Consider the following 27,240-nt stretch of genomic DNA (forward strand, 5'->3'; position numbering starts at 1 on the left):
TTTCACTGTTTTCGCTCATTTTATTGGAGGCGGAAGGTAAGACACACACCATTTAGTTCTCTCACAGACCTGGCCACCGTTCAGTATCTACAAAGTACTTCCTGTTCTTCTCGAAAGCCAAGAGCTACATCCATTGTACATGGTAGAAACGAGTTATTAAAAAAAAAAAAACAGAACAAAAAACAAAACAAAAACAAATAAAAATGTACAACATACACTTGATATATATAATATAATTTTTGCTCTTTTTTACAGAGGTAAAAATACTTAGCGTAAAAAAAGAGAGTCTAATTCAATATAGGGAGTCATTTCTTAATTTCAATTTAAATACACGAGGAGAGAAGATAGAGAGAAAGGATCCATTTAGGCACTTGTAAATGGCTCTGACGAGTGGAGAAAACAGACAGACATACACTGGGCAGGACGGAGATAGAACATAGATTGAAAGCTCTCTCACACACATACACACACTTCCTAAAACCCTATTGATTGGGGTCCCTCCTAGAAGGGTCCCATTTTCCCATGATGCATCATACCTTCAACACAGAACTGATTGGCTAGGTGTTGGCGATGGCCCATATATTCCATGCCGAGCCATTTCCTTTTGTTTTGAATTTATGCCACCGATACATTACAGTGGAAAATATACAGGGCACACATGCACACACACAGACGCAGAGCAACCTGCAAACTGATACATGGAACAGAATACATCGGGACAAACAAACCAGAGAGAGGAAAAGGGCATCCTCAAGCACACCAATTTCCACTACAGACAGTTACATTTCCTTAGAACAAAATTCAGGGTTGTTTCTTTTAGGGCAGTCTTTCCCCTGCATTTCAGGTGGTTTGTGGTGTTATGAACTCCCTATGTCTCATGAACAGGAGGAGAATACAGATTCCCTGACATTTTTTTTTCCAAATTTGTTTGCACTCCCGTTTCTATCCCCAGAACATTTAAACCAACCTTGCAAAAAGAGAAAGCACCTAAGTGGACGTTTGTGTAGTGTTGTGCTTTCAATGTGGAGAAGATGCAGTTGAGTAGCTGTAGTGTCACTCAAAGGGCAGGTGACACAGGACTGTATGGAGGAGCATGAATGGCGTGTATTAAGAACGATTGTATAACGCTATACACTCAGTAGAAACCGGCCAAGTTCCTTTTTTTCATATAAAAATAAGTTTTTTTTTTACCAAGCTTAATGAATACATGTTGGATTGGGCCGATTCCTCGGATCCGTAACGTGTACCCTCAATTTATGACAGCAAACAGAACTGCAGAGACTGGGGAAAAGGTTCTACGTTTAACCATTCCTACCTACACTGTTTTAAGGCATTGCGGGAACCATTTCAGCAGTACGTTTTTGTTTGATTCCCGTCTATGCTCAGCCCTTGCAGGACACATAATACACATGACGAGGACCTACCAGCCAAGGTTTTGTGAAGGATTGTAAAAATCAGAGCTTAAAATCGCAACGGTTCAAGTACAGACTCGAACGTTGAGCGGGTGGGGCGGGGGGGGGGGGGGCATTTGAAAACTGTATGGGGTTCCTGACTTGCGTTTAGGCACCGTTTGAAATAACAAAACGAGAGGGAGGAGTTGAGGGTGGGGTAATGGGAGGGACGGATGCTTCTCTTGGGGTATTGTAGTGTTTTACCCAGAGGCAAGGGTTTCTTCTGCTGAGCAGTCAATCAATCACTGGCAACGGCTGGTGAGCACCCTTTGGCTGGTGGATGATTCAGTGAAAAAATAAATAGCAACAAAAAACATAGACTTATCTTTGGGATATTGAGCAGAATAAGAGGAGTACCACGCTGCCTTCGGTGAAATATTTAGATGGTGTTCTTAATGGTGAAGGGGCTATGTAGGCTCTGTACAGTAGCTTCAGCATTAAGCGGTGGCGTTTGACGCAGAAGGCCACATGTGGACATGCACAGACATTATGTAGGAAGGAACACACGCACACACACGTAAATATACACATGTAGATGCACGTACACGTGCGCACATACATACACACACATGGCGGTGTAGTGTCTTGACTCCTCTTCAAGGTGGAGTTGAGCTGAGCTGGCCCTGGTTATTGGAACAGAACATTAAAAATATATATAACGGCCACACATACACCAAAGGGGAGGGTGGGAGTACAACAGAAATTAAATTCAAGTTCTTCGACGTCGAGTCAGTGTAAAAAGTATAAAGTACCTGCATATGTGATACATTAGTCAGCTATAAAAAAAACAAAAAAAAACAAACAAACAAAGGCCCCCTGAAAAAAAGAGACTTCTCTCACTGGGAACAGAGTGAGGAAACAGCCATGTAGAGAGGTGAGAGAACTATCTGCCATAGGGGGGAGCTTATCTTCTTTTCGGGCTGTTTAACAGAAGAAAAAAAATGTTTAAAAAAATTTAAAATATGCACCAATGTTTTTTTTTGGCTTATTTTCATTGTCTGTCTGGAAATTTGGGGAGAAAAACATCTCTAAAAACCAAGGCAGAAGAGCTAGAGCTCGTCTCTCTCCGGTTGTAGTCCCTTCCCTTTCCTCCTCCGTGCTTGTGTTGGGTTGGTTTCTTAGCGCGTTTACTTTCAAACACATTCTCCACAAGGTCCCCTGCACCCCAGAAGTGTGTCTGTGTGGAGGCAGGCTGATCTCGGGTCCCTCAGCTCACAGCCTTGTGCCGGCCTCCGCAGCAGCCGCACGCTAGCCCGGCCCGGTGGCACGTGTGGAGCGGAGGGTACAGGCAAAGGCAGGGTGCTACGATGGACAACCCCAGCAGAGCCAGCCAGCGCGTGCCCAGCCGCCCCCCACCAGTCCCCTCGCCACCTCCGTCGCAAGAGCAGGGGTCCGAGTAGTCCCCCTCGGGGTCGGACATGCAGTGGTACAGCATGGTGTCTGCCAGCCACATGCAGCTGACCCGTCGGACGCACGCCCTTACAGGGTCCGGGGCGTCCTGACACTGGCCTCGCCGGTTTTCGCCCAGGTAGAAGGGCTCGCCGCAGTGTTCGCAGTGGGCACGCTCCGTGCCCTCCAGCCGCGCCTTCCGGCCTTTGCCCCCATTGCCAGAGGAGGGAGAAGAGCCTGGGAGGAACGGGCGCGGCTGGGCAGAGACCACCGCAGAGGAGGAAGAGGTGAAGCCGCCGTGGCGGTACGAGCCGCCATGGCCCTTATTGGCCAAGGGTCCTAGGGCGGGGTCGGAGCCAGAGGGCGACAGGGAGACAGGTGCCAAAGGGTAGGTGTAGTCGTGCTTCTGGGCCTCCGTCTTGGCGAAGTGGACGTAGGACTCATAGGAGTCGTCAGCATGGATGAACTTGTCGCGTACGGTGGCGTGTCGGTAGTCCTCGTAGCCTGTGAGCCACGAGCGCTCCGACTGACGACCCATACGGAGGCGCTCGGGGCCGTGCTCCCAGCTCCGCTCACGAGGGTTGATGCGAACGATCTCCTCATCCTCTTGGAAAGTGACGTGGCGAGGCAGCCGGGATAGGGACTGCAGGGGAGAAAGAGAGTGTCATCGTTTTTAAATCTAGCCATATCACTACTATTACATCACTGATGTCGTTTTGCATTACACAATCAAACTGTATGCCTCACTTTTTGAAAGGTCAACAGCTAGAGACATCCTCTACGTTATTTTGGCAACTTTGTAAATGTCAGCTGTTGCAAGATCACACGTTTGTTTTGTTCTCCAGTATGTTTAAAACTGAAAATAATTTCTATTGCATCACCCAATATAAACAAGACGAGGTCTAATAACGGCATGGCTCCCTATGTGGATGTGTCCAGTCTATGACATGGTACTGATGTCATAGTACTGAAGTCATAGATCATGACTGACATCAGTCACCTCCACATTTGGGTAAGGTTTCCGCCTGATCCAAATGCCTTTGACTTACATTGAAAGTTACATTGGCCTACTGGCAGCATGCACAAGAAATGTGGCGCATATCGGTCTAGCGAGCTGCGAGCTTAGTCCCGTACATCTTCTACACATTTCTCTACATGTTTCTCTGGTGTGATGTAGGCGGTCCATAATGGCTCTTTTTGCCTCACCTGGTCCAGGAAATAGTGGTCTGATAGGCGGTAGGGGTCGTGGAGGTTATGACAATGTCCCAGCAAACAGTTGTGTCTCTGGGGGAGGGGGGAGGATTCCAGTGGCAGCTGCAGAGAGCTCTCCAGCTTCTGGGAGGAATTGGATGAGCTGTCCGTGGCGTTCTGGGGGAACAAACAAACACAGGAAGACGGGCTGAAAACTGCATTCTGATTGGAAGATACAAAAACAAATAGTTTGTGTCAGTCGTAGCCCACGGTCAAGCAAAAAGGACTAAAAAACAGGAAGTCTCGGGCGCAGCTCTGATTGGGGAAAAACAGGAAGTGTGAGCTTTGGTTGGCAAGATGTCTTATCCATGAGCTCCCTTGCCTCATGCACAGTTCAATAGGACAGTGGTTCTCAAACAAGTTTCATGTCAAGGTCCCCCAAATAAATATGTATTTTTCTGTGGACTCTGTGGAATATTTTGTGCCAGGGACCGCAATACAAGATTTGTATTGTTAAAATGTGTCAAAAATATTTAAAAAAGGCATCACATCGTGACTAGTTGTGAGCTTGTGGATCGGCTAGAAGGAGGTCCTTAGTTGGTACTTTGTGCAACTGTAGCTATATTTTCAAATAGCCGATGTATATAGGGTTAAAGTGGTTAAACTGATAATGACACTATAATATCTAAATTTGCTGGGGACCCCGTGGAACCCCCTCAGGGCCCTTGGAGGTCCCCGGACCCCACTATGAGATCCACTGGATTTGCCTTATTCCAAGGGTTAAGTCGTCTCTTGTCTTGAACTGTTTAACCACTTAAACCCAACATCCCTACAAGTATAGATCCCCACCCAGGGGCCTATACTTGGTCCCCTCCTTTTTTCCCTACACCAAATCGCTGAAAATAGACAATTTACAAGCTCACAGCAGGTTGCAACGCGCTAGATCTGCCATTTTCGGTGTATGTTCAGAATCCGGGTTCAAAGTGGCTAAGAGCTTTACAGTTCACTCCCATATAAAGAAAAGTTAGGACCACCAGCTCATTTCCATGATATACAGACTAGGTGAATCCAGGTGAACGCTACTGATGTTGGGTTCACAGGTGCTATCAATAAGGGTTTATTGATCTCATCTGTGATATGTGCTTCAGCGATGAAGGACAGATGCAGACGGAAGGAGAAGAGACGAGGTCAGAAAGAACAGATCACTTTTTTCCCAGCATGGAGACAGACATGGGTTTTGTAAAACAGAAGGAGGTCCTTAGTTGGTACTTTGTGCAACTGCAGCGTTTTTTACTCTAAACAACTGGACTGTTGAGCTTAATTTATGCTCTGAAAATAGCAGACCTACAAGCTCACAACGCGTCGCGGCGACCAAGTATGAGACTTTCTTCAACATACTCATGTTCTCCCTGCAATGTTTCACCCACCATCTTCCTCCGTTTAAGCTATATACCATTTAGCTTCCCTCCCTCTTTCCATCAGCTGCCCCCTTCCCTGCTCCCTCTCTCCACATTCCACCTCTCCTCCGTTTTCCATCGGCTTCTTTCACTTCTTTCGCTCCAGGTCTTCTGTCTCTCCCTCTCTCTCTCTGAGTGTGTGCGTCGGTGTCTCCGGCTGAGTATATGTATGTGTGTGTGCACAGTATCCTGTCCCTTTTCCGCTGAGGGCCGTCAGGGCCGGGGTCCAAGCCAAACCTTGGCCAGACACTAAACACATGGGCCGCTGCCGTGTAGCACTTAGACAGACGGACAGACAGAACGATTTTAGACACACGGATATTTCAGACAGGCAGACAGCGGGACAGGCTTTGGAGGGAGGGCTTGCAGAGTACCAGTTGACAGGCTGGAAGTGACTCTTCCTGTCTTGTCACTCCACACTACCCTTGGAACATGTTTGTGTGGGTTTGTGTGTGCAATTGTCACATAAGAGATATGCATAGGGATTATACTGTGCATACAAGTTCCCCTTAAAGGAGTACTCCAAATTTTTCCAACCTCATCTCCTTGCCTTTCATGGATAGAAGTAATGATCGACACATAGTGCTAAGACGCTTTTATCGCAGAGACAGCAAAAAAAACACCAAAGATTGTCATCGTGAGCGTACTAACCTAGTCACCCTTATCAGCCATTCTCCTCTCTGCCACAAGGGGCAATGGGCTTTAGAACTGCTCTAGAACCAAGCCTTCGCAATGAATTCTGGGCATTGTAGGATCAGAAAGCAAAGCGGCATGTTCGGGGGGACAGAAAAATTGGGTTTTCGCAGCCGGTATTGCATATAATTAAAATGTCCTCACATGAATTCCTCCACACACCAGAAAGTGGGTTCCTTTCACTCATCACAGGTCTTCCAAGAATGGCACACATAAATTAACACTGTCATTCATGTGGGAGTTGGCATCACAAATGTCTGGTCCATGTTATTCAGCTTTTTCTTTTTTTTACCTGCCAGGGAAGCAGATGGGTAGCGCCGACCATACCAGTACTGTTCAGTACAGATGTCTAGTATAGTGTCCTACAGTATGTTCACTTTAAAACTCGCATGACTGTGCTAACGTAACCTTCTAGCGGTCACACTGTCTTATTGGGCATGGGCAGACCCTGTCCATCAGGAACTCGGGACTTGGTTAAAAAAAAAAAAAACAGAAAGAGTGTGTGTATACAAACATCATATCGTCTCTGTCGGGTGGAAACCTCATTTGTCCAAAAACGAAAACGTACTTTTCAGGATTCAAATAAAAAAAATAGCAGATCTACAAGCACAGAACGCATTGCTCCGCGCCACGTTTCAAGCTTGTAGATCTGCCATTTTTTATGCTGTGTGATGCTGTAGTATGATCAAGTAGGGCGCTAATTAACAAAAGAAGAAAGTTAAAATATGGAGATACAGAGGTTTTTGCCCAACAGAGACGATATACATGTGTGTGTGTGTGTGTGTGTGTGTGTGTGTGTGTGTGTGTGTGTGTGTGTGTGTATATATATATATACACAAACACACAACACATATACACACACAGAGTATAATTTCTCAAATAGGACTTCAACCCAGGTCTGGCATACAGCATGTGTGTCTGCTGAAGCTATCCCCATTATATCCCTGCTCTGTGTCCAGGGCTGCGCTCCCCACATGGATACTGCCATGTGGAGAATTTCCACCAGCTTTCTTACAAAGCCCTCAGAGCGGCCATCCAAAAATAACATAACATGCTACCTCCACTCCACGCCCCGCCCCTCTGGAGAGGATGTTACCAGAGGGGGGGGTGGAGCCAACCCAGTTTAAGCCCACCCACTTTTCTTCTCTGGCATCCACCACTGACTGCAGCTAATTCAAAACACAGACGGGACCCTTTTTGTTTTACTGCAAGCTGCAAAATTCACCAGTGACAGAGAGGAGAGAGAGAAGACAGCGATAAGGGGGGGGGGGGTGCAGAGAAGACAGGAAGTTAGATGAAAGAGACCGACCAGCAGGACATTTAGTGACATTTACATTGTTGGACATCTTCTCTTTATATTGGGTGATAAGTACAACTATAAATACTCGTAACTTTACAGACTCCAGTTAATATGTCCCAGTCAATACTTAGAAGTCATCTTTCAGCAGCCCCCCCCCCCTCTCTCATTGAGGGAGGGATGGACAAGAGGAATGGCTGGGTTAAGTTTAGGTCTAGCCAACGAGGAATAATTTGGGAACTATGTCCATCCCAGCTCCGCTAACCCCCCAGCCCCAGGGGTCGTAAATCTACTGCAGCATTTCCCCTGTCCACAATGACCCCCCCCCCCCCCCATTCACATACACGCCGCCGCCGCCACTGCTAACTTTAGGAAAGGTCACCAACATATACAGAGATGGCAGTGGGGGTTGGGGCGCTACAATGCCCCCCGTCCGTCCACCCCCACTCCCTTGGACGCTGGTATCCACAGTCCAACACACTTAACTACTTCTAAATATTCCAGCACACTGGCTGCACCCATAGCTTTGGGAAACAATTTACATAGCAGTAGATGAGTTGTTGGTCACGGAAGTATGCAAAAGTGTTGTATCATTTTTGTCAACCATGTGAAAAAATGTTGGTACACTTTACTCCTAAATCATCTTGTCATCTGGTCTTGCACTAAATGAAACGGATCCATTATCAAATTGTGCAGACACAGACAGAGCTTCTCTTAACCACTTAAGCCTTATATACTTCCTTTGTACGTCAAATAGCGAAAATAGCCAATGTACGAGCCCACAATGCGTCATGACGCCTTGAGACCTCGTAGATTTGATATTTTAGCTATTTTTGTAAAGGGAAAAAGACTAGACCCCTCGATTTACTCATGTATTTCATTAGCTTTTGTGAGCAATTTTGCTAAAGAAATAGAAAATATGTGAATTGTTTTGAAAATGTGCCCAAAACAGGGATGCCGGGGTTATTGCTCTGCATTTCAACTTCTCTGGCAAAGCTGATGGACAGCATTAAGCCTAGTTTATACCCTCGTCGTACGACAGGGTGGCGGCGTGGTTTTTGGTTTGTTTTCTCAGTTGAAAACCGGTTGTTTTCGACGAGTGAGGCGGTCATACAACAAAGCATGAATCAAGCTTTACCCGCCGCCACTGCCCTCAGCACTGCTGTATTAATCAAAGAGCAGCTCCCGTTGTCAGGAAACATTCAAATACATTATTGACCCTGTAGCTCACATTGCTTCCTGTTACTGGGAACGCTGCCAGGAACAAAAAAAAAAAAAGTGATATTACTGAAAACATCGCCCCGTCTAAACTCCTGGAATAAAAGAATGCCATGGTGGGTACACAGTAAAATCTTCAGTGTTATTTAACTCTGTGTGTGTACAAATATAACCAAATGGACCTGTACGGTACGGGTCCATTTGGTTACAAATGTACAGCTTTTTTCACACAAACAAAACTACCTGTCCCTTTTGAGGAGATTCAGTCACACTTTTATAGTACAGTATGAGCTACACCTACTACAACTCCAGCCTCACTCTTTCCCCTTGTGCTTTATGTGTGTGTGTGTGTGTGTGTGTGTGTGTGTGTGTGTGTGTGTGTGTGTGTGTGTGTGTGTGTGTGTGTGTGTGTGTGTGTGTGTGTGTGTTTCTCCACACTGGAGACTGTAATCTCTGAGCAGCTATTAGCTGGGACCCTCACAGACGGTCTGAGGCAAAAAGATGAGCCACGAGGCACTTCCTCTCGTAAATCAAGCGGTGAGCTGGGAAACAGCTGCCAGACCTTAGCTCGGGCTCCCGCTCACTCCACTGGGGAGATTGGGAGGAGGGGGGGGGGGGGGGGGGGGGGGGTGGGACTGCTGGTGATGGGATGGGAGTGGGAGAGAGAAAGAGAAGAGAGAGCTAGAGTGGAGCAGGGCTAGTTGCTGAGGGAAGAGGGTGGGGGGAGGAGTGGGGGAATACAGGAAGTGACCCTGTGACCCTGCCTGCTGCCCCTGGTGTCAGGTTACACAGTGGTGGGGAAGGGGGGGCTTGACATCAACTAAAAAAGGAGCGAGGCCTTGACGGACTCACATGAATGTCTACACTCACAGAATGCACGCACACAAATACAAACACATTACGCAAAGCAGATTATCTGCGACATGCAGTGGTGCCTCTGTGCTGGACTCTACTTCGCGACGAATGAGATGCGTTTTCAATGCACGTGTTTTCATCTTAACGGATGCGGTGCGTTTTTTTTTTTATGCATGAGTTTTCATCTAGTCTAGTCGTTCTAGTAGCAGTGGGAAGCCATGAGTAAGATAAGGCTGCTTGGGACAGGGTTTTCCCCCACTCCACCCCCAATCCCAAAGCCTCTACCCCTGGGAAACAGGACCTTGAGAAGTTTCCCATGAGGGGAGATGGGAGTTCCATAGTGGACCAATGAGTTGATATGGCGGTCCAATGGAAGCGTGCACACACAGTAAAGACCTAAAGTGTGCATTTATCCTATTGTAACTCTAAGGGAACATAACCAAATGGCCGGTCCATTTGCTTACATTTCTACACTCTCAGAGTTAAATTAACACCTTTATGGTGCAAAAACCACGTTTTAACTTTGTTATGACTACGTTTGTGATCCTGTTTCTTGCGTGCCTGGCCCCTTTCCATTCATATAGTTGGATTATTTATTATATATGTTTAACACTGGTCCTGAGTCTGATATCACGATTACACCATAAGACCCTGAGTGTTAATCGAACTCAGCGAGTGTACAAATATAACCAAATGGACCCATTAACTCTCAGAGTTAAATGAACACTGAGGATATTACTATGTACATGCATACTGCACTGACTGACTGGGCTCCTCTTCATTTACAAAATGGTACACAAGTTCATTCTGGGCACTGACCAGAATAGCCAGCAGTCCTATACTGGTGCCCGTTTAGCCAGCAGTCCTATACTGGTGCCCGTTTAGCCAGCAGTCCTATACTGGTGCCCGTTTTTTTACAAAAAAATTACATTTATATGGAAACGTTTGAGCACGACTGATATAGAAAACTTCAGAAAACTGTTAGGACATTTATAGAATGGGCCTCAGGTCTTACTGGGTAAACTACTGCCTGGCTCAGCGGCACCGGACAGAGCATGCTTACCGTGAACACGTCGTCGTCGCCCAGCTCCGCCTCATTCTGGAGTGTTGTGGAGGACGTTGTGGAACCTACGGCGAGAAGAGTTTAACATGAACATACAGTGTAAAGTGATGCTTTGTTTAACCTCTTAAACCCTATACTTGGTTGACCCGGAGTCCACTAGTGACTTTTCCGTTTTTGCTCCGTGTTCATTTCTCTGCTGAAAATAGCCGATCGCAGTGAGACGCGTTGAGAGCTTGTAGATCTGCAATTTTCTCCTAAAGTTTTCCCAAGAATACGGATGCTGGGGTTTAAGTGGTTAAGCTAAAACTAAACCTTTTTGCTCATGTACACACAGTATAATCCTCCGTGTTAACTTATCAAGTTGTAACTCTTAGGAGTGTAAACTCTCAAGAGTTGACACTGTGGATGTTTACTGCATAACACAGAATGCGTCTCAAAGTGCTCTCGACTTGGACATTGATTCTAATACATCTTTGACGTTCAAAGTATTCCAGGAAACACTAGTTATTTTGTGATGATGTGCCATCTGTAATTTACTCTTTTTTTTTTTAAATAACAGTTAATGGCTCTGGTACCAACCATTGCTTGAGTATTTGTTCTGTAAGAGGGGTCTCCTCATCTCTCCAGCTCAAACTTTCAGGTTGGGACATCCAATTTCATCCAATCAGGAGAGAGAACTCAGGCAGGATATAGGATAAACAAGTGAAATTGGAAGGAATAATTTGCTAACAAAATTGTAAATGAAATATTATTAAAAAACTGATTGGATGAAATTGGTAACCCACCTGAAAATGTATTTTATGTTTACTAAAGAGCTGGAGATAAACACACCATAAAAATGATTACTATTGGAATATAGAGCTTTAACGTCTTAACAAAAACTTATTTTTAACCAAAAACTGAAGCACCGAAGAAGAGTACACGTGATCACAACAAAAAAAATGTAGGCACCTCTCATGTTAAAGGATTTATAAAAGTCAAATTTTCTCAGCTTTCTGTTGTTTTTCTGCAAGCAAAAATAAAAACAATTTCATACCTTCTGCCAGGTCCTCGATGGCTTTCCTCACGCCCCGGTCGAACGCCCTGGCGTCAGCAGGACTCTGGAAGGACAGACCACACCTCCTGTCCTCCACCTTCCAGTGGTGAAAGGTGGGCGTGGCCGTGGTGTACACCAGGTCCTTCCTCAGCGGGCACTCCAGGATCACCTGTCAATCACGATTCGGACGGGCCAATCAGAGCGCGGACCAAGCGAGCATTGTGCACTGAACCTTCAAGTAAGCAAACTTTCTGTGGGTAAACTGAAATGCTGCTATGACAGGAAATACCTCTAGTGAATTAATAATAAACAATTTGACAGTTGTCAAACAAGCCTAGCAAGTGAACCACGGGTTCACGAGGCAAACCTGGGTGATTCGTGCCAAATTACTGAGGTATAGCCAAAGATGTCAGACTGTGAAGAGGAAACTGCCTTCTGACCAGTGCCAGCTGAGATAGACACCGGTTTCGCACACATATTACTAACAAACAGGTATTGAACATAAATTAATAAATTGGATGAAGTGCGTTCAGAGAAATTGTAATCAACGCAGTGAGTGTACAAACCAAATGGACTTACTGAGGAATGTACTGTGTAGGTAGGCTCTGGGGAAGGCCCCTTGAAAGGAAAATTGTTTGTATGTGCATGCATCTTTGTCAAACAAAAACGTAATGCGTGATTACATCAGCAAGTCCCATGAATAATCATGAATCACTATTTCATTCATCTGTGTGATTCCATGTTCCTCCATACACAACTGATTATCATTATGGAGACACTACAGGGCTGCTGCTACTCTGTTCTGAATATAACTCCAAGCTGGACTTTAATGTGCATCTGTTGTATGCAACGCATAACAGCAATTATTCACAGTACCTGTTTGTCCCGCAACCGTTCACCATGGATTAGGAAGTGGCTAGAGTGCGTACTGGAGCCCGGCATAGGGGCCAGGTTCGGGGCCAGCTCCGGGGGCAGGAGCCGACACACACCCACCCTGCTCAGAGCCCCTCCATCCTGGGCCAACCAGCCACCACTAGAGTCATCCCGCGTCATCACCACCGCTTTCACACGCACGATGTAGCTATCACTGGATAGAGGGAGAGGAAGAGAGGAGACGAGTAGATTGAGATGCAGAGAGAGGCAAAGGAAGAGAGGGAGACAGAGAGACAGTGACAGTTTAGGTGTGAACCCAGGACAAGCGTTGCAATTATTCAGCATTCACACTAGACTAGTTGTGCCACGTATCGATAATGTGACAAAATTTGGTGCAAGTTTAAACTCAATTGAAAACAAAAATCTAAAACAAATGACAGAATATAAAGAACTACGGAAAAATACAAAACTAATAACCATGTTATACACAAGAATTGTTTTTATTTTTAGAACTGATAAATAGTACTGCGATGATAGGGTTATTATAGTTAACTAAAATGAAATAATGAAAACTCAACTCAAATTCAACTGACAAAACATTTTAGTCAACTGAAATAAAAACAAAAACAAGTCTTTGGGGAAAAAAACAATAACTGAAACTGTATTGCGTCTAACTAAAATCACAGAGACACATTTTTTCTTTAGCTAAAATAGCTGATCTACAAGCTATTTTATCTACAAGCTCACAATGTGCCGCCAAGCGATGTATTGTGAGCTTGCAGATCTGCAATTTGCTAATTCTAAACTAGCAAATCTTTTGAAAATGAATTAAAACTAACTGAAAATGAAAACCATGGTAACCTTGATGATGACCAATTTTATTTTGACTCGGATAGATTGCAATTTCAGACAATTTGATTAAGTAAAACGTCATAACATTTACAGTATAATATGATCATCAAAATCCCAGACAATATATACTGTATATAAAGTCTCATATCACAATATAAATTATATCAATCTGTTGAAGCACTCAGCTAAAAGCATTTAAATGTTGTACAGTAATCTGATGATGAGGGGATAGGAAAATACCAGGTAGTCTGTTCTTTTAATCTCTCAAAACAGTTGAGAATGACATGCAATAACTCAGTCTTGTGATCTTCTTAGGCTTGGTTCGTGACTTATAAGTGTGGGCATGCTCTGCAAACCCGGTCGTCCATAATTCCCAGAAACTGGGTCTACTTGTTTTCTACAAATCCCCATTGCTTGGGTGGCAGCATGGCAATGCTGGGATATCTAGCTATCCAAACCACCACAAAAGGTGAAAAAGAAACACCTTGTTATTACATTTCCCATTTAATTATTTTGTCAATCCCTGATGGAGGCAGGTTCAAAGAACTTTGATACCATTCACTTTGTTAGAATTTTTGGATGGTGCACCCTGGGCATGACCCCCGGTGCACCTGGTCGCCCTCAGTTACGTCATGTCAATGAACCATGACTTAGGGTTACCTGAACAATCTCTTTCAAGTGAGAAACGGCATACTCTGAATCTTTAAACATGCTTATTATGAGTACAGATGTTCCGATACCCGATCCAGCATTTTTGGCTGTATCACCAGCCTTTCTAATACAACTCTAACGGAACAACTCTGAGTATGAAGATGAAAGCTTGCTAATGAGTAGCTGTATTAGTTGGACTCACACAGTGACAGAATGTTTGAGGGCGTCTAAAGTCACGCCTTTACTGGGGCCAGACTCTGTAGGGTGGGAGGTGTTGTACCAGGACATGTGTTAAATGCATTCACTTACATGTGTGTGTGTGTGCACACACATGCGCACACAAATACTGAGAATAACCTAACTCAGGGGTCGCAAACCTTAAATGTTAAAAGAGCCATTTTGGACCCAAACAGTGGAGTGGAGCCGCAAACATATTTGAGCCTAATAATGAAGGCAACATGGGCTATTAAGTGTATATTAGCCTATCAAATGACTAAATACATGTAAACGAACATTCATTAAATATGATTACTTTTTTTTGCATTTGGAATCCATAGTGTAGCAGGGAATCACACACCGGTTTGTTTACACAAGCCACCTGGCTGGCACGTCGCCAAAGAATGGCTATGACGCAAATTTTATTTGACAGAAATGTTGAACATTTTTATTTATTCTACAAACGTTTACCATATTGGCAAACGTAAAAATGGATGTGTCATTTTTGGCCTATTACAGCAACGATCAATAAAAATGGAAATGTGAAAAAATATATTTTTGTAAAGCTACAGGGAGCCACTAGAGAGGGGCTAAAAGAGCTGCATGTTGCTCCAGAGCCGTGGGTTGCCGGCCCCCGACCTAACTGATAATATTCTGGGAGGAAACCATCACTCTCTCTCAGACCAATGAGCTTCCAACTATGAGAAAACTACAACTTCTCCATATCAGTTATATATATACAGTAGGTGACAAATTACACCCTAACAGCAAGCCCACAGTGGCCCTGTTGAGGTCATGTAAAGTGATGCAGTCAATTCACAGGTACCATGTGCAGACACGCACTATATTTAAGTAACATTACACAACAGGGAGTGCTTTACACTGTGTAGATATAATGGCTGTGATTCGGTCCATTCAGCATGACCTTGAGTGTGATACTACTTTCGTACACAATGGTGGCACCATAAACTAAATTATTTATCAAGTCATGGGAGACAACAGTTTATGATTTTGTCAATGGTTCTGTCATTGATTTGGTTACGCCAACAAATATAACCTTGGTCTTTCAGGACTCCATCGACAAAAATACAAATATTAGTCAGCCCAGACAGTGGGTGGGTATATAACAGGCTAGCTAGTAGCTAGGGGACTGATATGTTGGAATGCCTCTTGTACAATCAAATTCCTTGACCGGAAATAACTGTTGTATACAAAACCAATGTCGCCTCTATAGTTTAGACTATTTGATTAACATCAAGCCACTTTTTTTAACAATACAATAACAAAGAATTCCAACAACAGGGCAATTGGATGTCGTACAGTAAAATACAAAGCCTTCTCAAGGATGGCAGCCACCACCCTTGGCTGCAACACAATGACACGACAGTGATCTACATGAATGACCTGTGACACAAACAGGATACACCACTGTTTGCATATTCCAGTGATGCCTGGCCTGTGTTTGTGTGGGTGGGTGAGAGAAAATAAAGAGAGGTAAAGGCAGAGAAGAACGAAAGAGGGGAAGAGAGAGAGCAACAGAGGGAAAGATAACAAGGGAGATGGAGAGAGGCAGCAGGAAAGACGACAACAGCGTGAGAATGATAAAGAGAGTTGAAGTGAATGAAGGCGTTGTTACATAATTAGCTTTAGCTCAGACAGCCTCAGCGATTTGATGCTCCACACACACACACACACACACACACACACACACACACACACACACACACACACACAGGTGGCAAGACTGGTTCACCAGCACCCACCCACACATTCACAAAACTGAATGACTGAGTGACATACAGGGTGAAAGAAAGAACAGTCAAAACAAGGCAGCAAACCCATCTAAAGAATCCATACAGATACATTAATGCACTTGAATCCATTAAATTAAATTGGACTTAAAAAAGGTCCATCGCATTAGAAGTTCATCACATAAGACATTTATGACATGCACGCACGCACACACTTAATGCTTTTTTGAACTAAATTAAATTAGAATTTACATTCAAGTCCCCATAAAATGGGTCTGACAGAAGTTAACTGAAGGAGCCTACATCACACATACGGCACACAAAGTACTTTTTTTAATCCATACATTTAAGTTGCATACAATACACTAGTACACAAGTGGCTTGAAAATGACTTAAGGACACACATGCACACAAACAAACAAACACAACCAGCTCTCTAACAGAAATAACGCTAGATTCTGAGCTAAATAAGACCATGTGGTTTGAGATACATGATCCCGGCTATCAACTCCCTGAGATGAACTCGTCACATTCTGTGCCGTCTCGTGACCCATGTTTAAAACACAGTCTGTAGACGCAGCCCTGCAATCTGTGGTTGGAACACACACAGCCAGCCAGCCACAACCAGCGGCACTGTGCTACTTCTACACGCTAGGGCACCGTTTCCCAAAAAGTGGGCCGGGACCCATGTTTAGGTCACAGACCAATTTGTATGGGTCGTGAGTAAATATCCCCTTTCTTTCGTTTCCTACATAAAATGAAAAAAGCATATATATATATATTATTTCAAAAGATTTTTAAAAAAATAGTTAAACAAAGAAAAATCACAACTTTATCGATTAAAAACAATTCCAACATTTTTCAAATGTATTTCATGAATAAAATAAATTAATAATTTCCATAAAATAAAATAAAAGGTTTAAGAAGTCTAATTTGGGTCCCAGGCAAATGTCCAATTTCTCTTTTGGGTCTTGAGCTAAAAAGTTTGTGAACCACTGCGCTAGGAAATGAGCAACACACACACACACACACACACACACACACACACACACACACACACACACACACACACACACACACACACACACACACACACACACACACACACACACACACACACACACACACACACACACACACACACACACACACACACACACACACACACACACACACACACACACACACACACACACACACACACACACGAGGTCGAGGAGTGCTGAATGAATACCTAATTCTGTGAACCCATTCATGTACACAAACAGACATACAAGCACTAATTCTGTTTATGCACGGCGCAAACACTCATGCACGCGCACGCACACACACACACACACATACATAAAATAAAACATACGAAACCTTATAATTATCCATAAATAGTAACACATTAAGAATGAATATCTAGCAAGTAGACCTAACCCAGTCTGACCTGTCTGTAATCTACACCGTCAAATCCCCAGTATTAATTTATCATTTATAACTCTGAGGGTGTTACAAATGGCAACCAAATTGACACGTACAGGTTACATTTGCACACTCCGAGTTAAATTAATAGGTTTTTACTGTGTAGTGGAGTGTACATTACAACACCGCAATGGGTCTGTTATCAGGCTAGGAATCCAGCGCATCATGTGTAACAGATAAAAAGGGCCAGTGAGGGCAGCCCAGCCATGTGTGATAAGAGCAGCCTCACTTCCTCTGATAAGGAGTGAATAGACCACACCCCAGGCCTGCTTGACAAACTCTGCTCCACACCCCTGCACAGGACATGAATCGCTTTCTGGGAAAGTATACTTAAGTGACTTTATCAGGAATAAATACAAAATAAATACATGAATGTATGAATAAATAGATACAAAGTACAAAGTTGGCCAGCTAGAAGTCCTGGTGGTGACATCACTAGGGCAAATACTGTCCATTTTCAGAATTGCAGTATGTAATACGTATACTGTCAATCATGGTAGCCTACAGAAGGACCTTACATGCTGTACAGTAAAAGCCTCAACTAAGTTAACTCAGAGCAGAGGGTGTACAAATGTAACCAAATAGGCCCATAAGAGCCCCTTTGGTTACACTGTACTGTACACTCTCAGAGTTACAAATAGATAAAATGAACACTGAGGATTATTGTGTGTCCACAGGGACAGCGTAAGACATACTTTAAAGAATGGACCACATAGTAGCACTCTACAAAGTACATGACTGAATTTTAGAGGAGAGAGAGATGGAAAGATATACAGACAGAGTGTGAGAAGCAGATCATTAGTCAGCGGGGTGAGGGGAATTTATTCAGGACTATTGACACTTGAGGCCCCCCGAGGGAAAGTCTCATCGGCAATCCGTCAATCAGCTGTAGTTATTGGCAACGCTCACATGTCTAGGCTGCACACTGTGTGTGTCCCACAAAGGTCATAAACTTGCAGAATAGAGCTATAGCTAACATCCCATAGCTAACTGACCAATCACACTGTGAGTTTGGCTCACCCATCCCCCAATGAGAAACCTACAGTTCAGTTGGCCAGGCCTAACCTACAGCATTTTATATCAAAGAATCAGTGCCCAAGAAGACCAATAACAAAGTGGCCTCTCTTTGCAATCTTGATAGCAAATTACTAGGTCAGGTAAGTTTATGAATAAAGCCACACAAATTGCAATGTGGTGTTCAGTGGCAAAACCCTAACTATACAGGGAAACTCTGAATGGCATCGTCCTGGCATTGACAAGCTGGTGGTGGACAGGTGTGGTGAGGTCTCCTTTGGGCAAATAGGAATAGCTATCTTTATAAATACTTCACCTACAAGTACAAAGCTGTCAAACAATGTTAGGCTAACTAAAGACCCTTTCTCACTTGTAGTGAGTAATGTGGGAATCTTCACCCGCAGCTGAACTGGGAATGAAATGGTCGTGGGAATTAAAATATGACGGTACTTTTGGAGCAACGTTGGAAGTGACGCTTTAAATCCCACGACCTGTGAGCACGGCATTCAATTTTGGCGCAGAAGATTTGGAAAACAGAGCAAGCAATACAGCCGAAAACAGCATTTTACAAAAATGTCTGGATATTGGACCGTCCAACTCTGAAATAAGGAATCTTTTGTCTATTCTTCTAGCCATGTTGCTACATTACAATCATTTACGTACATTATACATCATATCCTGTATTGCCTGCAATTAGACATCTATAGCACAATCATTAATGTACTGTATCCATAACAGTCATCTAATGTGGGAACAGACACCATATGAAATGCCACATAGAGGGCAATATCTATTCCACTGCATTCGCCAGATATTTTTTATCTAGCAATATTATGGATTCCATGTGTGAAAGGGGCTCAAGAACTTCACTGACATGTCAGTTTTTACATGGACAGATTATCAACACACAGATTATCTACCATTATTCAACTTTCACACTTCCATGAGCTTTGCATTTCCTGATTGCGATGTCATACATGTAGTGGCATCAGCTGTGATTTGATTGGTCTACTTTTGAGCAGACAACCCCTGTTCTAGACATTTTGGCCTTTGGCCTGTAACAATAACTGGCATGCTCAAATCCCAATCACTGAATGGTATAGGTAGCGGCTAATTAATTCATATTAATATCAGAACATGACAATACAAAAAGGTGGCCATAGTGCCATTTATTATTTGTATGGCATACGACGATTAACCTGTGAAAACGAATTAAGATTCTAGCAGATTCTACAGGCTCATTTGAGCACAAACATAATAGCTTAGTTACTAAAGTAGTCCTAGCTCAGTAGATTGAACATCATTGGAGAATTATGCTGTATATGCCATAGCATGTAAATGTAGCTAGTAGCCTAGTATGTCTAGCTTCTGTATTTAGTTTTTCAAAGTTTTTCAGTAGACAACATTCACATAAAACTAGTCTAACAATTATATTTAACAATGAGATTCAAAAATGTAGTAGTCCATGTCGATATATTGCCCAGGTTGCTCTGTTCCTTCCTTCCTTCCAGTCTGCTGCTGTCTAACAAGGCTAATCATAAGTCTTTTTCCATAACCTCCCATCTGGGGACTGGGAGATGTAACTGTATTCCAGGAGGAAGCCAGCTTCCCCAAGGTGACTTTGCGGGCCCCTCCATCGCTGTGGAAATATGACCCGTACTGAAACTAAGCTGATTGGTTATAAACCTCTTATAGGTGATGGAAAAGCTGTCAAAGTCCCGTCTGTAATGCACCATATCCTCTTAGTCCGACACATTAGACGTATTACATCAAATCTAAGTTATGCCTCGTTTTCCAACTGACATCGGGGTTTGGTGTAAAACAGTTGATCAAGCCACCATTTATATTAGGATGTTAATGGTTGCTCTCGTTATTGGTTGCATAGCCTATGGTTGTCCAGCTCCAAGGCAGAAAGATGTTTTGCCTTACTGTAGTTCATGCTCAGCGTACACTAATTTAGATTCCCATGTGCCTTAATGTTGGGCTTGTTTTTTCATTCCTTTGATGGGGTTTTATAAAATCCTACCTGCTTAACAAACATATGGCCTAATCCGTTTGCATCTTCTTTTAAATACACAATTAGCACTTGCATGTTTGTTCATATAACCGTGACCATGAAATGGCAGAAGTGAAGTTAGAGGAAGTTCAGTAATACCACAAGACTAACCACCATCACCAGTAGAACAGAACTATAAAACTCACTTTACTCACTAAAACTCTTAAAAATAACAATATAGATAGTTAGCTTTACCCTTCACTACATCCCTGGCCTTAGACTTGAAGCTGTTATACAATGTCAACACATTAAAACGAGTAACATGGGCTGCAACTTATATGCTTCTCTAAGAGAAGAAGAAACTATACACATGCCATTTTACGATACTGCATTGATCCCTGTAGGAACTTCTCTTTTAGATGGCCGTGCACATGATCAACCACAGAATAGCACCTCTTGGAGCCGTTTCAGTAGGCAGATACAGGTCTTGAACGTGGCTCTTCCAGTTGCAGAGCATTCTCTCTTTACATGCTGTAGCTAGAGTCTGCCCCATGATGCCACCCATTATAAGCACACACAAACATCCACTGCTTATGGGTCAAAGGCATTGCAAATGCTGCTCTCATAATTCTTCTCAGCAGTTGTTAACCAGAGCCAGGCGAGGGGTTACCACATCAGGATGATTCCAATAATGTCAGGTAAGCCGCCAATCACAGTAAAGCAAACCAACTGGCTTAACATGTTCCTTTGGTGGTCCAGACATAATCATGATACAATACTCGCTGTATTCATCTGTGTGGCCAAGCCCAGCTATTCTGTACTTATAATTGGAGAAACCAAATGATACATGTGAAACATGCCGATGATGCCGTTTGGAGCAGGTCTGGGTCTGACTACAGCTCAATGCGACATGTTAGTTTGAACAACAACAACCGATTCCACTACATTCATTCCCCAACAACTAACTCGATCCCACAACACTACATGCGTAACCTTATCTCTTATCCTAACCTTAACTCTAATTCTAACCACAATCCTGAACTTAAGATAACCACAATCCTGAATTTAAGATTTAATCCTAAAGTAGACCCTTGGAAAGTGAGGATAATGTGCTTGTCCTCACTTTCCAGGATTTTCCTCATGAGGCCTTATAGAATAAAAACAAAAAAGGGGAACACACACACATACCATATCGAAGTGAATGAAAACGCAACAAAGCTATTATAATCTTGGTCATCAAAGTCAGCTGATACGCAGACTAGCGTCGTAGAAAACAGGCCAACAATCCGGCACCATTGTTTGGTCTCCAGATATAGCTGGCCGGACCCAGACCATTATGTAAAAGGCAAGCTACAGATAGTGTTCAGGCAGCAATGATCTGCTCTGCAAAGACACAGGAAACTCTGTGAGCAAACAATCTGTTCCACATGATGGTGGTGGAGGGACGAGGGAGCAGGGAATAAGAGAGAAATGATGATAGAGAGAAACACAGAGATTGACAGAAATACAGACAAATATAGATAAAACATTGAGTGAAAAGGCAAGACAGACACTGTTGGACAGAGAGTTGTGGGTGGGGGTTTAGTGTGTGTGTCTCATATATAAAAATCTAAGTGTATTTTTGCACAGTGTGTTGTCCCAAACCAAAGTGTATCATCCGTGTCTGGTTTGTTGCTGCACACCATTGCATTATAATGCACTATATGCCAATAACACAAAACGGGTTTCATGGACAAGAATTGCGATTGACATAATGTTGCTGCATCGTGTAGGGCATCATACTACGTTTCTATTAACCTTTGGCATAATGTCTCATGCTGCGTGGAATGTAGATAATCAGTGCTCCAGAATCTGTGGTACCCTTGGTAAAGATTATGCAAAAAAGGATGTATGAACAACACACATATTTTATGTACAAAACAATCAATGAAAACTATATTATTTTATTGTAATACAACTGCTTGGAGAGAGACAGAGAAAATGGTGTGAAATGTAATTACATGATTATTCCTTTGAATAGAGTTACAAGAAAATAAATGTGCAGTTCAGTTTGGCCATGGGTTCTATTTCACCAGCAGGTTTAACCATTGGCATCGAGAGGCTGAAAATGCTACTTTTTGCCCCATGGCTGTGCCATGGAAAGATTGAAGATCGTACATGTTCTTTCTGATATGGCGGCTGTTATTCAGTTTTGGTTCAAACTGGTGCTTAAAGGTAGGGTGATATTGTTTGGTTAAAACAAAAAGATTTTTAAAAAGTTAAAGCACTACAATCTGATAGTAATCATTGCTATAGAATGTTTGTTCAGTAACAGGGGTCCCGGGGTCTCCCTGTCTCTCCAGTGCTTTAATAAACAGAAAATACATTTTCAGGTAGGTGACAAAATTCCAGCCAATCAGGAGAGAGTGCCCATTTATCAGCTTCATTTTTATAGTTATCCAGTTCCAATTTTGCTAATTTCATTGTGTCATCACTTCCAATTTCACTTGTTTAATCTGTATCCTGACTGAGTTCTCTATCCTGATCGGATAAAATTGGTATCCCGACCTGAAAATGCCTTTTCAGTTTAATAAAGAGCTGGAGAGACATGGAGACTCCTGTTGCTGAACAAACACTCTATATAGCAATGAGTACTATCAGAATATAGAGCTATTAACACTTATTTTAGCCAAAGAAAATCACTTACCCTACCTTTAAAATATATAATTTAACTATAAAATATATAAGTGCAAAAACTTTGGGTTCTTCACTACAACAACATTGACATCAACAAGCCACAACTGATGTTGAAATAGAACCCATGCCCAAAGTAAACTGAAATGATTGATTGATTGTTTTGATTTGTTTAGCATCCACATGTCCTTGATCACCTTTAAAGATAGTTCATGGAACACCTGTGTGCATCATGGAACACCCGTTCTTACAAGGACCTCAGGCTTTGATGAATCACAACGATCCATAAAATACATCCAAATCAACAAAATGGGTACTGCTACCCACCAAATCAATGTTCTCAACTGGCCAGATCAATTTTCTAATCTGAATGCAATTTTATTTATGATGTTGGACTAATGTATTTCCTATATGTTTTGCCACCTTTTACCATATGAAAGTAGGAAACCTTTGGTAGTCATTAAATAGATGAAGACAATGTTGATAAATTTGAACTCTATTCAAAAGGAATAATTAGGTGATAATCATTCGACACCTCTAGTTTTGAGAAAATAAGCTACTTCTTTGAAAGTTCTCTGAGCAGTTGTATGAGAACAAAATGATATGATTTTCACATTTGGTAGCATATATAGCTCATTGCCTGTGTTTATTTTATACAGCACCAGTTTGCTCTTCTTTACCAAGGGTGCCACCATATCTGGAGGGCACTGTACATTCTGGCTATCAAATGCTGCTCGCCTAGAGGCTCCTGAAAGAACAGAATAGACCTGGCGAGGAAATGAATAACTCCTCGTTGCTGTGTGTGCCAGTTTGAATGCTTTTTTTGTTGAGCATCGGATTATGTTTCGTTGCCTCAGTGACCTTAGCTGAATGTCACTGGGTATCTCCTGGCCGATAGAAACGCTGCACATGCTGACCCTGCAGCACCACAGGAGATCAATACATCCCCCCCAGCTTGTGGCTTTGGTGTGCGTGTCCCTATAATCACATTTAGCAGCGATGGTAAACTGACACATCACGCCTGCTCGACTTCATCGAACAGGTGAGCTATTCACTATGTAGTAAACCTCCACATAGGCTACCTACCTGACACAATCAGTGACAGGCTATTCAGACTTCTACACATTAAATAGAAAAGATTATTATTATTAATCACTTTAACCCCAGCATCGGTATTGTGGGGAAAGCTTTCACTGGAAAATAGCAGATCGACAAGTTCACATTGCAACGCATAGTGAGCTTGTCAATCAGCTATTTTCAGCAAAAGCTTTCCCCACAATAACAGAAAAGACACTAGTATTGAGCCCTGAGGGACTCTGGTTACCCATATGGGGTTTAAGTGGTTAATCCTTGGAGATTTTATTTATTTATATATAGATTATTTATATATATATATAATCTCTTATATACATTAAAAATATATATAAAAACACGCATTTATATCACAAATTCGAGTGCCCTGTACAGAAGGGTCTCCAGAATCTAGATCCATTCACGGGCTGTAGAGCTGATGAGCCGCTCATTGACACTTTCCTTCCGGTAATGAGCCAATATGTGCCCTCGTGTCAAGGTAGCGCTGGTCCGGCGGGCATGAATGGGACGAGCTGAAGGTTACAGCTTTTATGAATGAGCACAGCGTCACGCGACCGCAGCGCAAACATCCCCTCCCCTCCCCTCCCCGTGGCCTTCGCCCTTCCGCTCCACGGCAGGCTGGGATCCTGCAAGGCAGGGTTGCCAGGTCTGCTTATTATAAGCGACTTTGGGCTTGATCTTCTGTAAAGTTGCTTGTAAATATTGGCGCTCGTGTTTTTGGGGGGGGCTTGTTTCTACAGTGTAGTTGCTTATTTGGGCTTGCTTCCTAATGTTGTTTAAACCAGTGTTTCTCAAACATGTTCAAGTCAAGGGCCCCCAAATTAATATGTATTTGTCTGCAGATACCTCCCCCCACATCTAAAAATATTTTCTGCCAGGGACCCCATACAAGATTTGCAATTTTCAAAATTTCTTCAAGATTTTTTGGTGTGTGAAAATGGCAGATCTACGAAGGGCTCGCTTCTTTTGGGCTTGTTTTCATAGACCTTTCATAGCTTGTTTCTCTCTCAAAACCTGGCAAGGCAGGCATACTTCAACCTACCTACCTACCCGTATCGAGCAGCACAGAAAGCCGAGGCCTGGTGGCCTGGAGTCCGGGACACACAAACATGCACACCGGCCGGCGCTGTCTAAATAGCTTCACGTTTCCACCGAATCTAGCTTCGAGACGGTACAGAATGTAACCAGCGGGGTCCATTTCGTTACATCTGTGCCCGATCAGAGCTACAAATTGGTTACATTGGGCATGTTTACGGTGTAATAATAATAATAATAATAGAACAACGTTTGGAACGAGCGGTTCCTCATTATAGTCAGTTGTCTCACCTCACAGCATTAAAATGCATCACGACGTTATTATAACAGTGTGTAGCAAAACGCAGAAATAAACACAAATAAATAATAATATACTATGATCAATAATAAGAAATAAACAGTGCTAAAAAGTAGACATGATACACGCTTCTTGAGGTTGTTAACCCAAAAGGGGAGAAGGGTTGTTTTCTTGTAATTATTTATTTTTTTGCAAGCCCAAGTCGTCGTTTACAACGTGTATATATATGTTTTTTTTATGAATGGGAGCGCGGTGGAGGTTATGCAAATGAGAGCGATTCAGAAAGAGATGGCGGATGGATGGGGGGGCATATCGGATCTCTCATATCCTGTGAGACTTCCCCTTCGCTTTGGAAGCACAAACATACAGATGGTGGCCTAATAATAAAGCGAACATGGTCTTTATGTAAACGCCAGTTTATTTCCATTTATTTATTTTAACGGAGGGGAAAAAAACACGTCTTCCACGAAACTCGAACAAGGACCGCCAGTTGTGACAACAAAACATCTATAAGTTTATAAGTTTGAAACTTGGGAACAGTGTTGTTTAACAAGGCCTCTGGTTCTCCTCGCTTCAAATCCTTTTAGAAAAATGTTTCCGATCCACCCACGCTTCAGCCCCCCTTCCCTCCCTCCCCCTCCTCTTCGCTTCTCAAGAATAGTCTCTCCAACAAGGTGGGGGCCCTAAAATCCCTTCTCTCTCTCTCTCTCTCTCTCCAACACTGTCAATGCATTGCTTCAGTTCGTAGCATCAAACACCCCCGATCATCGAATCCACCAAACAAAAACCCCATGCATCATCATGTGTAAGAAAGAAGAATAACACGCATTTGATTGCGGTGCGTTATGAACATTTACCCTCTGCAACATTACATTTCCAGCCAAGTCTAATTATTATTCCCAACTTCCAGCAGCAGCAACATAGGTACGAGTGGAGGGGGGGGGGGGGGGGGAGTAGGAGGGGGGGACACACGTCTTGGGAGTCTTTTTTTGGTTTACTTACTCGTTTGGGTGTGTTTCTTCTATCATTTTCTTGTTTCACGTCCTCGAGTAATAATATGCCACGGCGGTTGCATACTTTCTGCTCGTCATTGTTTCACCTACGGCTCCTATGTCTCACATTCCGCCTCATAATATCCTCTGGTCTTTGTGCGATGAGAGAGAGAGCAGCAGCTCTTTAGCCTGCTTCGACTGTCTCTCTCTCTCTCTCTCTCTCTCTCTCGCTCCCTCTCTCTCTCGCTCTCCCTCTCTTTCCTTTTCTTCCCGAGACTGAGCCGCCGCCACAACCAACCAGTTGCTTCGTTCTTCTTCGATCACGAAGAATACGCTCCCGGTTTGAGTATTTCCATAGCTTTGTGAATCACATAATAAAACCAGTACCGATATCCTCCTCGTTAAAACCAGTACCGATATCCCCCTCGTCTTTTTTTTATGTCCCCGGGCGCATGTTTTTCAGCTCGAGCAGGATTCCGTTGTGCTTTAATGCGCGGTGCTGTTACCGAGGGAGGGTGGCCCCGCTGAGCCCCATCTCTCTACTACTCCATGTTGGATGGTGGAGTCCAAATCCCATGGCCCGGAGGCACGTTACGCAGCGTTGCCATATCGGCTTATTATAAGCGACGTTTTTGGGGTTCTTTTTCTGTGAAGTTGCTTGTAAATATTGTCGGTTG

At 43.2% G+C, this 27,240-nt stretch overlaps 1 protein-coding gene across 1 annotated transcript; it reads right to left on the reverse strand.

The window, feature by feature from the left end:
- Positions 1 to 27,106, reverse strand: spred2b (sprouty related EVH1 domain containing 2b). The gene is made up of 6 exons (XM_080448716.1): positions 26,574 to 27,106; positions 12,527 to 12,737; positions 11,651 to 11,819; positions 10,615 to 10,679; positions 4,047 to 4,208; positions 1 to 3,483 (listed from the first exon to the last, which is right to left on the reverse strand). Exons 1-6 carry the CDS (start codon positions 26,597 to 26,599, stop codon positions 2,659 to 2,661), a joined length of 1,458 nt encoding a protein of 485 aa, XP_080304842.1. The 5' UTR covers positions 26,600 to 27,106; the 3' UTR covers positions 1 to 2,658.
- Positions 27,107 to 27,240: the final 134 nt, after the last annotated feature.

Source organism: Gymnoscopelus braueri (genome assembly GCF_963280865.1).
Source record: "Gymnoscopelus braueri genome assembly, chromosome: 14".
In the NCBI taxonomy this organism is placed as follows: Eukaryota; Metazoa; Chordata; class Actinopteri; order Myctophiformes; family Myctophidae; genus Gymnoscopelus; species Gymnoscopelus braueri.

Coding starts and splice junctions, on each gene's coding strand:
- spred2b (XM_080448716.1), bottom strand. CDS start 26,599: ATGATAGAAGAAACACACCCAAACGA. Junction 11,820..12,526: donor AACGGTTGCGGGACAAACAG/GTACTGTGAATA, acceptor CGTGATTGACAG/GTGATCCTGGAGTGCCCGCT. Junction 10,680..11,650: donor CATCGAGGACCTGGCAGAAG/GTATGAAATTGT, acceptor TTCTCGCCGTAG/GTTCCACAACGTCCTCCACA.